Source organism: Numenius arquata, chromosome 1 (assembly GCF_964106895.1).
Source record: "Numenius arquata chromosome 1, bNumArq3.hap1.1, whole genome shotgun sequence".
Taxonomy (NCBI): Eukaryota; Metazoa; Chordata; class Aves; order Charadriiformes; family Scolopacidae; genus Numenius; species Numenius arquata.
Window position 1 is genome coordinate 51,748,942 of NC_133576.1, and position 16,430 is coordinate 51,765,371.

The 16,430-nt window shown below is 34.2% G+C and overlaps 1 protein-coding gene across 1 annotated transcript in view; it reads right to left on the minus strand.

Moving 5' to 3' along the window:
• The window catches only part of IL1RAPL1 (interleukin 1 receptor accessory protein like 1), a 670,379-nt gene that overhangs the window by 267,380 nt on the left and 386,569 nt on the right, over positions 1–16,430 (minus strand). The window contains exon 4 of the mRNA XM_074147306.1: positions 15,863–16,016. Within this exon, the coding sequence (XP_074003407.1) occupies positions 15,863–16,016 (154 nt within the window). The remainder of the gene's footprint in view (positions 1–15,862; positions 16,017–16,430) is intronic.

The following is a 16,430-nucleotide window of genomic DNA, read 5'->3' on the forward strand; positions in this document are numbered from 1 at the left end:
TCATTATTTATTAAATAGGTAAATGATCCTAGCTCTGCTTTCAGCTAATGTTTTCATTGGATCAATCTGTACAAACCTGGGGCAGTAAACTTACATGGAAGCATCATTTGAGTGAGATTCAGGTAGAGTATATTCTTCATCAGCTGAATGCAGAAATACACAATGAAGAAACTTAACTAAGTATCCACCACCTTTGAACTGCTCCCAGAATCTAACAATTCATAATTCAACTGAGAAAGTCTTGTAAAATACTTGTTATAGAACCTACTGGTACATAAACAATAAATTAAAAGCCTTACATAATGTTTTTTTTTTTTTAAACAAAAACTAGAATCAAAACTCAGTGTGATACCTCTGATAATCATAACAATATCTCAATATACAACCTTAAAAACCAAAATCCATTTAATAGTTTAAAGAATCCCAAATAGTTTTCACTGTAGCTGTAGCGGTATTTTACCCTTCCCAAGTATTCATATCTTCAATTACTTTTCACAGCAGCTTGCCCTCTTGTTTTTCTCTCTGCTCTTTCTTTTATAAATCAGTTGTACAGAGTTAAAAGAAATCTAAGCATATTCATTCTACTTGTATTGTTTTCTTTAATGGAATGTCAACAACTATTGTACTTCTGAAGAGTTCCATTGTACCATGGACTGTTGAAACCTAAAATGGATTTTAGAAGCTGTGATTACAGCAGCCATTCACCATGGTGGATACAACTGTATTCACTTAAATATATTTCCGCCTTCTGACTAGCTCACCATGGTCTTCAGTGTCAATACAGTCTTGTGAAAAATGGTACAGATTTCTACAGTAGGGAAAATTATAAATATGTTTACAGTAGGCCTCCTTTATAAAAAATCACTGTATGCTCTATGTGTATTTTCCTCATCTCTACTCGTGGAAGTTTCTCACTCCTTCCATCTTTGCATATTCATTTTCCCCCATACCCACTGAATCTTTTAGGGTGTATTGTTAAACTTTTCCCAAGCTCCTGTTCCATGGTAGAAGGAAAGATATGTTTGTCTCAAACAAATACTTTGTTTATCCACTCTTGTACTACTGTCTTGCCTTGAATTCACAGCAACACTTTCCCCTGCCCAGGGCAAAACTGCCATCTTATTCAGGAAAAAGAGTTTGTGCATCACTATAGGCATGAAAATCTGCCTCTTATCTCATAGAAGAGCTTCCTAATAATATATTGTAAGCAAGATTTTTAAATTATCTTTCTCCCGTTAAAAGTGTCTTTTCCTTCCAGGGCAGAAAGTCCCATATATTTCTTCAAAGATATGTTACTCAAAATTTGGTAAAGGTTAAATACAGCTAAATACTGTTAAAAATATAGGTTTTTTTCCCCCCACAAAACCAGACAAACACACAAGCAACTTATTCTCCTCTCCTCTCCTTTCCTCCCCTCTCCTTTCCTCTTCTCTCCTCGCAGATAAAAAAGTTGACAAAGATTTTGGAGAAGGAAAAGAGGATTTATTTGAACTGGGAATGTTCCCTGTTTACTGGTAATCAATGAGCTCCTTCCAAATTTAGTGAATGGGTATGTGCATATGTTTAATTATAAACACTTAAATATTTTTAATTAAAATTACAACAGGTAAAACTGATTTTGAAAGAGTCATGTGATTTTGAGTTGTGTGACTACGCTTTATATTTGAATAAGTAAAATATCATCAAATGTCTCTTAATTGTAGATGAATGCACTTTTCAACCTCTTTCAAATCTTTTAACAGAACAGCCCACCACTGCAGTGTGAATGATTTTTTCAAAATCCTGTACAGCCTACAAGAAAGCAAGAAAATGGATATAGCGTCCCTGCTAACCCACTTCAGTATTTTTATTCTATGACAGACCTATTCCAGCACTGTCTTACCTTTGTGTTTAGTGCCTGAAGTTGCAGAAAACAACTTTTTTCTATCCTAACATGCCAATAATGCTGAAAGGCCTTTAAGAAGAGAAATACCGTTTTGCAATGTGTGGTGAAGACACAATCCAAAAATTTAACAGTATTTCAGTTAATTTAACTTGATGCTATCAACCGCCATAAACAAACAAGAATTAAGACCCTCTCCAATTCAGTTCTTGAGTCAGAATTGCATTTCGTACTCTTCTCATTTCATTTACTCTTCCATAATGTACATGAACGGGAACTTTAAGGACTTTCTACACATGTAGCTATTAATTCTGTAACAATTTACTTATTAAAAAAGTCTCCTTTCTGCTCACAAAATCCTGTTAAAATCCCAAGAGTAAATTCATCATTTTTCTATTGACTCAGTATAGTATTTTTAATCAAGTTAATGCAAGTTTTCTGTCCTTCTATACTATGAAGCACTCAGTTTAATAAGGAAACTGGGTCAGCTGGCATGTTTTTTTAGAAGAGTTACTTTGCCATACATTCAGAAATGAAAAGAAAGTTTTCAAGTAATGAAAGTCTTTTAATTTGGCCTGTAAGACCTAAAAGCATCATTAATGTTGTCTGGGTTTGTATTATCTTTGCTGAATTAAGTAACATTTTTAGAATTGATGTTTTAAAAAGACAGGTCAGAAAAAAACACAACACTGACAACTAAAAGAAATTATCATGCTTCTTATGGAAATATTATGTAATAACAGGACCCTGAACTTGTATTTAAAGATAATATTTTCTTTCAACTTAGGTAAACTACAGCATAAATAAGACATTTTCAGTGCTTTATGTTTTTTGTCCACCCTATAGCAGGCATATATACCTGTATATCTGAGTGAAGTTTATAAATCATTGTTCCCTGAGCTTTATGTGCATATCAAATTTACTATGATAGACCATAAGGATGTTCATGAACCACATAGAAAAGAAGACACCTGGAGCAAAACAGTACAGAACTTAGCTTTTGAAAATATAAGATGAAATTTGCCAACTAGCATTTATAATATATTAGAATAAGGCATTAAAGAGCACATGCAAAAGTATTTTGAAATGTCCTTGAATTTTCAGAAGCCAGAATAGCTCTTTCAAATATTTTTCTCCTTCAGTCTTTTGAGCATGTCTTTGTCAGAACAGTAGCTGTATAAAACTACTTCTCATTAAGTGTACAGCTTTTTATTTGTGCAAAAGAGTAGAGAAAAATAAATGCTTTTCCTCTTATGATCACATAATTTCCAGTAAATGTCACATTATCAATAGTTTTCAAGTGTCTTTTCTTCCTTAATCTCTGTTCCTGTCCTCTCTTTCATCCTAAGAAACTGTCATCCCTCAAACGTGACCAAAACATCTAGATATTGCTAGCTGTACAAAAATGACAAACGGTTCACCTGGCCTTATTTTCTTTTTTTCCTGAAGATGTCGGAGTAGCTCCTCAGAAAACTGAATTTGCTCATAAAAATCTAGATTTTTAAAAAAAATGCATATGCAACCCACACAAAGGAACGAACCTATTTCTATTTAAATTAGCTTATCACAATGCATTTTTTGCCCTTTGCCAAGTTATTCATGAGTGACTTTTTGAATTCTGAATGCTAGCTCAAAAATTCCAAAAAAGTAATGGAATTGTTTTGAAGGAACAAAACACCTGAAAAATCAAAATACTATTTCAGCAACACTCTATCACTGCATGGAGGGGTGACTGCTCAGCCAGAGGCTGTGGGTCCTCTGTTTCTCAGGTGGGGGCAGGTAGGTGCTCCCTTCAACCCTGCAGAAGCAGTGGTCCCTGTGGCCTCTGCCTGCAGCAGGTCATTTTTGCTCTGCCTTCCTACTAAGCCTTTGCTTGTCCACTGCCGCTCTTCGAGTTTCACACAGAGGAGGATGCTCAGAGGAGTGGTTTGCAGGAACAACGGCAGCAGGGTTTGTAGGGAGGCAGGCTGGCCCCTTCGGAGGTCCCTGCTACTGCCGCTGCCAAATCATGTCTTGGAGGTGACCTCAAGACCCAAAGTGCATTGCCGGTCTGTGCTTTCAAAGGGCAGGCTTGCAATGTGCGAGAGGCCTGTTTCAGTCACTGAAATCACAAATTGTGTCAAATTCAGGGAGGCTGGTGTGTTAGGACAGGTCCAGCATGGTACCTGGTGCTGGTGCTTGGGCTCTAGCACCAGGCACAAAGCTGCGGAGGAAGCAGGAGGAGTTCACAGCAAGCAACATTTGCCTCCCCTGCTGTGCGTGGAAGAGACAAGGCTTCCTGGCAGAGCTATATGACAACAAAAAGAAAATCACAACTCTCCTCAGGTTCTTCACCCACCTGGGAATTAATGTCAGTTGATAGTGACATTAAAAATGCCCTGTTAGAAGACATATGTAAGTAGTGAACAGAAGTAGTAGTTTAAAATAAATTTACCATCTCTGCACTGAAATACTGTAACCCACCTACTTACTAATAAAACATCTATTCTGCTTACTGCTGCTCTCAAATCAAAACCTTTGCTTTCAGAAAGGACTCAATTTTCTTTATGTTTAGTTTGAGTTGTATTCAGAATAGGGAAATATAAAAGGAAAACTTTCAGTTATCTTGTAACCACAATCATCACTTTCAAAGAAGCACAAAATGGAAAAGGGTTATATGTGAAGCACAGTTTATTCCAGCTGCCAAAAAGAATCAAAACAGTAATATTTTAATAAAACCCCCTATACTTATTTTGCACAATGTAGCTAGCTTAAAGAAATGCATGCTGTGATTCCATCCTAAGAAAACTTAAATACCATGAAAAACAATAATAGTAATGTTGTTGTTGACACTATGGCTTAGACAAAACAAGGTAGAAACAATATATTTTATTAGACCAGCTGGTGTATTAAGCCCCTGAGATCTGAAGACAGCCCTGTACACCTAAAAGCTTGCTTATTTTTTTCAGCTGTACATCTCTGCCTAAAAAACAAATAACATTTCTATTACAGATTTATTCTTGTCTGCTTAAAAAAGCTGTCATTAATTTTTGGGCTTGTTTTATAACAACAAAATATATGTAGAGCCAGCTTACAGTTTCCAAAGATTACAAACAAACAACTGTGAAACCTTAAAGTAGGACTCATATAATTTAGGTGCCTATATTTTAAATCTACATTTGAGCTTGTCACTAAAGCTCCTTTGAGAGTCAAGACATGGAAGTGGAACTTAGTATAACACAACTCTTCTAATGTTTCATTCATTGACATTAAGACATAAGTCATGCCACGGAATGGCTATGAAGAGCAACTACCTTATATGCAGATGGGTGCAAGTATTAAAGGTAGGTGAGAGGAATCTTACCTCTGGAGAAAAAACACACAACAGATCATATACTCACCATAAATAAACCTCCCACAACTTGAGTAGAATTATGCTGTGGGACTGTTAACGCCATAAAGGGCTTATTAAGGACTGTTTCTTGTCCTATCCTGTGTCTGGAGAAATATCATCATCTTGTTTAACATAGGAAGAATGCAGTGTGGAGAGACAGAATGATTTTAAAAAGGGAGAAAACTCGCAGGCATCTTTTTGTTCTTGTTCCTTCCTCTCCAATTTGCTTAAAGAATATGGAGGAAATCCACTGATTTATATCATTCCTCAATCTTGTTTCTATGAAATTATATCTCATTTTTTTAAATTAATGCAGTTCTGGACGTGAATATAGTACTCCAAAGTGAAAGGAAAAACTGTATTAAAGAAATGAAAAATGTCATTGCTAGTTCCAATTTCTTTCTCATATTCAAACAATTCCCGTGTTATCAACTTCCCACAGAAAAAAATAAGTTGGTGAAGTTGTTTTCCTATATTAAGCTCTCACACAGATAAGTAAAACATCAGAAGTTAAATTATGATATAATTTTGATTTACTCATTCCTATTCCTTTTCACATATCTTTCAAACTTTTCAGATAAAGCACCCTAGAATGGAAAATTTGTTCTCTTGACTTATTTACTTTAGCCCTGTACTTCTTCTAGTAAGCCAGTAGGTATTTTATTCATACTGATTCCCATAAGAATAGGCTCAGACTATTCACCAAGTGAGTAAATTAGGAAGAACTGTAGTTTCAGCCAGATCTAAATTAAAACCTGTATTTTAGAGTCACGTAGAAATAGATGGGCAGGTTTTCCCCTTTTACTATGGTAAAAAAGATTTCATCTACTGTTCATTCTGTTTTGGATGGTCACTATGCAGCTATTGTGCCTTTTTTTCTTTTTAATAAAACATGATGAAAGAAAGGTTAAATTTATTTTTAAAAAGCAATCAATTAATTAATTGAAATAAATTGCATAAGAGAATAACCAATAAAACATTAAGGTAATTTGCAGAGTTGGATTTTTTTAAAATCTGATTTCACTTTTTTAAATGAACATGAGTTCTGATCTTTCTTGACAAAAAAGTCAAAATATGAAATATTGACTTTGTTAAATTAATGGGCAAACTACCACTGATCTCAAAGAAACCAAGATTTCACTCTTGATTCAAATTTGTAAGTAAAATTTACATTTTATATGCACTGTTTTTCTGTTGTTTATATACTATGATATTTTAGATGGTTAATTAATACTGTGCGACAACAACGTGAAAAAAAGCCTGATCACTTCTTTTTTTGGGGGGTGGTGAAGGAGAGGGGACAATATTTCTAAGGTCATCTCAAGACATGAATACTCATTAAGATAAGTGTACTTTTGATATAGTGAAATACATCTCAGATAGTTTCTACATGATGTTGAGGCTACTATTCTCTTAACACTGTACCCAAGCAGGTAATGCTGCAGTAAAAGAGAAATGTCTTTCTTCTTCTTTAAACAAAGTTTTTCTGCCTGTAATAACAATTACAATGATTTCAGATAAATGTATTATCTGGAATTTCTTGCTGAACATATGTACTACCAATATTGTTTCACTCAGTAGCTCTGAGTTAAAAATTTGACTAGGCTAATTGAAAGATATTGAAAACAATGGAAAAATGCCATCCATTTTAAGGCTGAATATTCAGCTAGTGTAATTGTGTGCAGACTGTTTTTAAAGATGTGTACCTGTTGTTAAGGCTGGAGGCAACACAAGGTCCATATGCTATCATACTTGTATATTTTAAACTCTAGTTTATTAAAATATCACCCTGGAAGACTCCACTGTACCCATAAATCATCTTAAGCTTCCAAAGAAAAGCTAGGGAAATGATAAATGCTTGGTTAGGACAATATTATTGGATATAACATACTCTAGGGGAACGTAAAAGTATAATGAAGTCTTCTGATTCCATAGTAATAATGCGAAACATTAACATTGAATGTCATTTAACTACATTTTAAAAGGTTGCTTAACAAGCATCTTGGGTGCCTTAAGAACAGATTTATTTAATTTTTGTAACATCTTACTGAACTAAGGGTTTATAAGTCTTTTATGTCTTTAGTAGTCACTAACACGTTTTGTGATAAACATTTTTGTCTACAGTTTCTTTCTCTCTGCAGAATGGAGCTCATCTTAACTTCACCACACTAAACTGCGACAATGGGAAGCAGCACCATGGTAACAACATCCACTCAAAATGTTTATATTTCAATATTCTGATATGACTCATGAAGAAAGGGAAACTGACTCACACAAACAACCTTCCATCACACCAGGAAACGGCATTTCCCTAAATTCTTCTCAACTGATGTAAAAACCAAATTTGTTTGGAGTTGGTTTTTGGGTGGTTTTTTTTTTTAATTTTTTAACCTTACACACATAGACACAACTGAAAAAAAATCTGCAGAAAAAAAACCCCAGTCTAATATAAGCTTAAAAAGTCATCAGATTTATAATAACAACAGTATGGATAAAAATAAGCAAAAATGTCATAATAAACGGAATAAACGGAAACACACTGCACTTGTTACATAATATCTAAGTTAAGTGGAATTATTCATTTTTGCCAGGGAATAGGAAGATTTCTTCTACTGATTACCAGATGTTAAAACACCCCCTTAACTTTTACTAACACCATATTGTCAACAGGGACTACAGGACTCCGACAGAAGTCATGACAACTACATTGTTTTGTAGCATCTGCTCAAGTAAGTATTACAAGTCATAAATATTTTTTCCATTTTTTAACATTATATGAGGTAAGTAGAGGCATCAATGGACGTGACACACAACGAAAAAGGATAATTAAAATAAGCTTGTAAATACTGAAATTTACTTTAACGTGCTAAACCCAAGACTTTCTGATATATATCTTAGTTTTATAACTAATATTCTATTTTTACATTATCCACAGAAAAAGCCACAAAAGACTGATCCCTTCTCCTCTTCTGAAGATACACCATCAGGCAGAGAGGAAGACATAAGTTAGAGCAACGGAATTACAAAATAAGGTGTACTTGTATAAAAAGCATTAGTAAAATAAGAAAAGTCAGCAATAGTGTCCATGTCCAGGAGGATTTTTTGATAAATAACAGAAAAAAATAGCAACTAAGATGGAAAGAATGTTACAGAAGGTATATTATGCATGAATTAGGACTTTGTCCAGAACGACAAGCATGTAAATGTATCACCCAAAAGGAACAAGTTATTAGTCAGATCTAATTTTAGGCAGAGGAATCTCTACTCATTCTAAAGCCCAGAGACTATCTGGTAAAATAAGTTCTGACCACCCAACTCTGTCTACTTCTATGAACCACTGTCTAGAGGAGCCTCTCTCTCTCTCTCCAGTGACCACAGATGGGAATGATCTCCAATTATTGAAGCTGGCTTTTGTGAACACCCCAATTTAGCATATAACAAAGGCAGAAATGCCAGTAGGTCACCAACAGCAAGGCTCAAAATAGAGCTGTGAGTCTTTCTCCTTTTAACTTTTGCATCCATTCTTTCTCTAAGTTGCTGAAGTTGGTTCTCTAATTCAAAATTTCATCTATCACATAAAGTACATGACATCATTTGCACTTACTTTGAATTAAAATACATAAAGCTTTGCTCATTGCTGTCATCCCATAAGGCTGGTTTTGAATAACCCACTAAACCCATTTACAATGGATATGTTAAATGAACATGAGAATGTTTTAATCAAATCTCTACATAATGTTCTGATTATTATCACTGAAATGCACACAGGAGATTAGACCCTTGTTTTCAGCCATACAAAAATGATTGTACTATAAAAGAAGATCACTCATTTCTAATTAAAAAAAAACTTCCAACCCACACTTCAGCCATGAATTTGTTAAACCTACAGGATTTTATGTGTTATAAAAATGCTAGGTTGGTATTTTGTGCATGCTGCTTTCATAATGAGTCTATTGTTTGCTTTATACTTTATTAGTCTTTGCATAGAATAATAGTAAATAGAATTTTGGTCTGAATATGTTCTGGAGTTGAATTAAATTCATGATTAACAAAAGCAATGAGCATCAGCTCTGATAATTATTGGGATCAGCTGAAGCAAGGAGGGGCTGGGTGCATTCAAAATGGTTCATCCCTGTCATTAACTGCAGAAACCATGCAGAATCTGTTCTCAATGTCTAAATGCTTGGAAAACAACTCTCTTTGTTCTTTAACACTTTTCTTGCTTAGCACCTGCTAAAAATAAAGAGGTACGTGCTTATTGTAGCACCTTTCTGCATTCCCACGTACTGAGTGAGAAAGAGCAGCAGAACTGGAAAGAAGTAAAGCCAACACTTTGGGGAAAAAAGGGTGCACATTTTTGTCTAACACAGTCAGAATACCACTTAAAGCAGACTAAAACCTTCAAAGTTGTCCATCCTCTCTTTTTTTTTTTTTTTCTTCACAAAATATGGTGACTGGCCTTGTATATAAGATCCAAATATAGTGAGCTGCAAGGTTAGGTATGTAACTTAATTATAATTATTTCTTTTTTCTTTTCTCAGTGGATGTTTCAGCACTAAAAATATATATGTGCATATAGTCTTTTAAGATTTCTAATTTTGTCAGAAATCAAAAGAGACAAAGCTTATTCAACAAATCCCAATCTTTAAGTAATACTAATAAAGTCAACTACTGTATGCCTGTGAAACAGACAAATTATGTTCCTTTTTTTACCTAAATCTAAAGATGAAAAAAGTCGTGGGTAGCAGACAGAAAAGAGTAAACTGGCACTTTCGAGATAATTGCAGAAATATTTTTGACCAAGCAGGTTAAAATGAAATAATAAAGAGACTTGTATGAATTTACATTAAATTTAGTATTGCTATGGCTTGATTGTGAACATGCCCAAATCTCTATATCTAAAATTGTGCTAATTCCAGCAGAAGTTGTTTTTAAGGGGAGTAATCAATGAATAAAGACAATAAAGGGCATCTCTGATGAAAGGCTTCAGGAGTAAGAACCTACTGATTAGCTCTGATTCCATCTGCGAGGAAAAAGGGCTTCTTACTTTTAACAGAATGGAAAAAAAGATTTTAATATTTAAAACTAAAAAAGTCATGGAGGAGTTGAATAAGTAATGCTCCGATTGCAAGGCAGATGGAGTCTGTTTGCTTTATGGTGTTCTTCATGGAGAACTATTTGATATTGCAGTGGGGGAAAATATAGTCTCTCTCAGAGCCAAGCTGGACTTCATTTGACCTGAATGAAATTCTGCAAAAGCAGAGAGAGTTTGTGCTTGCAAATGTCTTGGTACTATAAGTAACGAAAAGAATATTATTAAACCTAACATCTAATTAAAAGAAATCACTGCTGGAAAATATTTTTGACCGATATTGTGCACTATGACTAAATTAATGCTAAGCTGTTAAAATATGATTCTTTCCCAAGTCTGAACATTCACTTAATTAAGTATGTCACAGAGAGCAGGTATGCCTTAATTAAAATTCCACATATAAAAAAAACCCCTGCTAATCTGACCAATGTGAAGGTATAAATGTCTACAAACATCTTTGTACATTGCAGGAACTTTTAAGAATGTGTAATTACATAACCACAAATAAAGAACTACCAATTATGCTGTTTATGTGAATATTTTCATTCGTTAGAAGCTATAATGATCAGTGTGTAGTTCGTGTTTTGCAAAGCAGAAAATTTCTAAGTCAGATCTCAGAACAATAAGGAAACTGATTCAAATCACTTAGATGATACTTTCAGTGTGAGATACTGACCTTCCAAATAACATTAAAATCAAAGCAAAAAGAATTATCCTAATAAAAACCTGAAAGATACATCCATATTATAAGAATAAATCATACTCTGGAAAAGAAATAAAGTATATACTTATTTTTGGTAAGGAGTAGGTACATAACATTTGAAGATTTTGTGTATTATTTACAAATGTTACTGCAATGTTGCTGCTATTAACAAGACATTTTTCATAAGACTGAAATGTGAGCAGGTAACATCGTTGTTACTTTAAAGGTGTACTTAAGGTGGCATTCAGTGCTTATAATATAAACTAAGAAAGGGTAATTTATTTTCTCATTCTTTAAAAGGAGGGAAAATAATCTTTTTCCATGGCTTAAGGATTTTCAATAGCTGTACTTGGATGAGATGGATACCATCTATAAAGTGAGTTTGCCCTTATTCAAAATATGTGAACTTCCTTTTCTTTTTTCTTTTTTTTCCAATTCTAAATTGGAATATTAATAAATTGAACCATTCAATATTTCTCTGGAGGCGCATAGGTATGTAAGGTGTAAAGCACTGAGGTTATCATAACAAGCATATGCAACATCAATACTGAAAATAATGTGTGTATGTAATTCTATCCATAGTTTAATAGTCTGCAATAGCAACAATGGTTTCCCTATAAGAGACAGCAGGGCTGCCCAAGTGCATTGTGTGGAAAAATAAAGGGGATCAGAAAGTTAGCGATCTTCCACAGTTGCCCAGAGAGAAGTAGAGGTGAGGAAGGCAGGCTGCTGCCTCATCCCACCAATGTTGTAGCTGGCTCATCCTGCCTGCCTTAAGTAACACAGGAGCTCCTACTTAATTTATAGTATTTCAGTTGCTTATACATATGGCCCTGTTCTTCCATCAAAATCTTGTGAGGATATTCTACCTTCTACTCTAATTCCTAGGCGTAATACTAGAAAGAGAGCTTTTTATGACTGTTTATAAGGTCAAGAAAACTGTTTTTATCCTATCTCATATTGTCCGAAGAAATCTTTTCTTCTCCAATAAGATTTATGTTATTCTTCCTTTTTTATTAAGAGAGCAACCCACTCCTGTCTTAAAAATCACAAGGAACTTCAGGTTACTCTGAATGTCGGTGTACTTTCAACATACTTATAGGATACTTTCCTCATATGTAGTTAGGTGCATATGGCACCTCAGTATTAGGTCTGCCATTCTAATTTAGGTAGATCTATGGTGCCCATGACTTTAGAATTGGAGGTTCAAACTTGTGTGTATTTGAAACAAAGAATAGGTATATTATTTGCATAAGGTAACACAAGAAGTCTGTGAGACAAGGTTTTAGCATCTCTCCTACCCCACAAATCCAGCAAAGGATCATTCTCAGGTCTTAATAGTTTTTTCTTTTTATTTCATTCGTAGAACACCTAAATTACCATTTGCAAAAAAGACTCTTAAAAACAAATACCTTCAAGACGTTTGTACGAATGACTGTCTGAACCCAAACTTAGTTTCCAGTCTGAAGGAAAGTTTTCAGTCAAAATTGTTCAGAGATAGGCTATCCACTGAAATAATGTTACTTTCCAAAATCATCATTTTTATCTTGTTTATTCCAACCTGAGTTTTCGAGAGCCAAAGGAAGAAGAAAATTTTAGGTAGCTGGAGAGTATCCTTATGATTGTGTAGCTCTACTCTGTGGATATTCTGCCTGTTTCTCCTTGCCTCTGCTAGATAGAAGGAAGGACAAGAATGCTACTTTATTCCAGTTCTACACTCTGCTTAACACACTGAACCCTGTTTTGTCAACATCCAGATACCTATGATTTCTTAGCAAAATAATTAACCATTTGATTTTTTATTAGGCAACGGTAATAATGCACAAAGGTGAATTTTCAGCTTCTATAGTACAATACAAATGTACACATATATAACATCTGGCTCATGGATTTCTTGTAGCAGTGGTGGGGTTTGTTTTTGTGTTTCTAGAGGAAAGGTAGTATATTCCAGGGGAGAAATGTAGAAAGCCCAAATTCCAATCTTACTTAAACACAGAAAATGGAAAAAAATAAGTGACTGTTTTCTAGTGATGAGTGTGTGATGGTGGCACACCCACCATTACCATACAAGATAATGTTAATGAATAGAGAGAATAATCCCATTTTGATAAGCACATTACAAGTTGATAAACACATTACAAGTTCCCATATATTCTGAAAAGTCTGCGGCAAATTGGTAATTCTTACTCATATTTTTGAATTTCTTTTATTCTAACTAAAAAGTACGTTTGGAGGAGAAATTTCAAGTGTCTCGGAAATAATTTTTTCTCTTCTTGTGGAGCTGGAATTTATTGATGGAATTTGTTCTTAGCAATGGTTCACGCGAATGTCATCACTTATTGATACTGCCTGAAGACATTGAAAACTATGTCACAAAGACATGATTCCATTGTTTCAATTAATTATGTTTTCATTAATACAATAAAGGAATCAACCATCAATTTAATTTTCTACTTTTAATTTGTCATTTGCAATGTTTATTTTTCAGATCCTGAATTAAAGTTTAATTCTTTTTTCAAAATAAACAAACAAACAAACTTTTTCATCCCTCATTTATTCTATATATTCCTGAATGTATGTCCAAGGCAACTCAAATTGTTTTTCAGCTCATAGAGAAAGCATACAACAGGTACCTAAAGCAGTAATCTCTTCCTATAAAGCATTGATTAGAAGTCTTACCAAGACATCAATACAGACGTAGTATAAAATTGTACTATGAGAAATTCTGATTGCTCTGTTTAGCCACATCTTTATAATACTATAAAGATGATATGAAGACCTACCGTACTACACAAGCAGTTTACTAATTTGGAGGTTGTCCTTACATCTGCCATGGTTTGCAGAGGTAGAAACTGAATAATTCTCTCTATATGTATTCATCCATTTTTAGCACATCAAAATCAGCCAAGTCTCTTTCTGTCTCTGTCTAGTTTAGTTAAACACTAAATACTGAACTCCTACCTACACCACAAGTGATGAATTACATTTTTTAAAGTATTACTACAAATAGTAACATGCATCTGGTTCCAATGCTTTTTTCTTTCTCCTTTCTGTCAATATGGGTCTGTTTGAAATACTGCTGTGCAGTGGAACACCAACCATAAGGACACCTGAAGATTGAGCGAATATGTACTCTTCAAGTCCAGATATCATATATTGCAAAAGATAATTGACAACCTCCTTCTGTTATAAATCAAATTTTTGAAGACTCTGTCTCTGCTTTTTTCGTATGTGAGTCAATCAAACAGAATATATGGATGTTTATTGTGAGGTTAATCACTAGATAGTAATTGCCTGTCTGTATAGACCAAATAAATCAATTTCCTCCAAAAAACAATATTAAGAGATCCTTGATATTGAGCTTAAATAAATATGATTGACTACTTGAATTCTCTCAAAACAATATAAACAATAAGATTTCCATACTAATCTACTATAATAAAATTACAAACCATAATTCACTATAATTTCTGATAATGCGAAGGGCAAATAGGATACATCAAAATAGAAAACAAACTTTTTACCATTAAAGGAAGCTGTTGCAACTCAGCCTAATGCACAACATACTGGTTGTCAGTATGTATAGTATATACTGTATAATAGTATGCTGTTACTGATTGTCAGTGTGCAATATATTTATATATTAGATACTAAAAAGGAACAAGAAAAGCCCACAAAACTTCTCTAAGGTTTGTTTATTGCTTTATTAAGTATTTTGAAGGAGCGAGAACTTATATATGCAAGAATCTTTGTCAGCCATAAGGATCTAGTTCACCTCCAGTTTGCCAGGAAAATCCTGTTTCTGCCTTCTTTTAGGCCTTCTGCCTTCTGTTCCACAGAATATACTGTGGAACAGCATTGCATTACATAGATCATAATTCCAGAGGCTAATTTTCTGCCTTAGGTATATGTTCAGCTGCATGCTTTACATGTTTGTAAAACAGAGGTTAGAGGTCTGGTGAGGAACTGAAAATTTAACGGACCATTCTTCATACTGTTCTGCCACTGTAGACATTACTATTACAGTATATATTTTATTTTCATCTATGATGGATTTTACATATTGATATGGTAGTTTTAAATCCAGATTATATTAAAAGCATCTTCTTCAATTGCTGTTTGCTAAACTATAGAGTTTATGTTACACAATTACTCTGTGGAACTTGAAACTTCAAAATGTTTTTGAAACCAAGAATAAATGGATTAAAAAATAATCAAACTAATGGCAAATACGCTAATTGGCATATGACAATTGAGATCAGGAAGTTCTTGAACTATAAACTGCAGAAAGCTGAGAGAGAATACCAGAGGGAGAATGCTACCATTCTTCAGTCACGTGCTACTCAAACACTGCCCCTTACGTACCTGTCACTCACCTGTCTTACTGGGTGAGAGCTACTGCTGTTCTCATGTCCAAAGGCAATTAGAGCTACTGCTATTGAGCTATGGCTACAACTATTGTTATGTCTCAAGGCATTTAACCACATGAAGAAATATGACAGACTTGATCTTATTTCTGTTAGCGCTTGCTGAAGTTACCTGTACCTTGACCGCATTGTCTATTCAAAAACAAGACCTACCCACAAGCTTTTGCAATAGACCAAAACTCAGACTTGTTCAAAATGTTACACAAACTACTGTGAAGTAGTCAGGACAGCTTTAATGTATCAACCATTGATACCTAGGCACAGAGTAAACTTTTGCACAGAAGTGGTTTATGTAAGTATAATGACTCAAATATGCACAACTCAAATCACAATATTCAGTGGGTTTTTTTTCTAAATATAAGAGATAGCAAGAGCCTGTAATTACCTGTAACTGTTAATTCCGTAGTTCTTCTGACAACAAAGAATCCATATTTTAACTCACAAGTGTAATTTCCAATGTCATCCTCTCTAACTTCCCGAATGACAAGAGTGTCCTTTTTAAAAACAATACTTGATCTCCACGTCTTTGACTTGCATTCCTGTTTAAAGATAATATAACACTTCAGTGAATGCGTTCTTATACTTAAATTGGACCACCGTCGACAATGTTACTCAAAGACAAAGCGGCTAGACAAGAGCCCAGAATAGTTATGAACTTTGCATACACTAAAAATACAGCTCAGTTAAGTGCTGATTAAAAAGAAAAAATACTATAGAATTTTATCAGCTGACTTAATACTTGCCCTCTGACAAGAAAAAAAGGACATTTTATTCCTTTGGTGGATTTCTTTTGACGTCAGTTTGCTCAGGGGCTCCTATTTCATTTACTTATTTGCAATTACACCTATGTCTGCAATCCATGACTGTTATATCACCAGTAGCTACAGGTTGCAGGGGAGATTTTTTTTTTTTAATCTAATTTTTAAAAAATATAGAGAAAAAGAGAAACATGA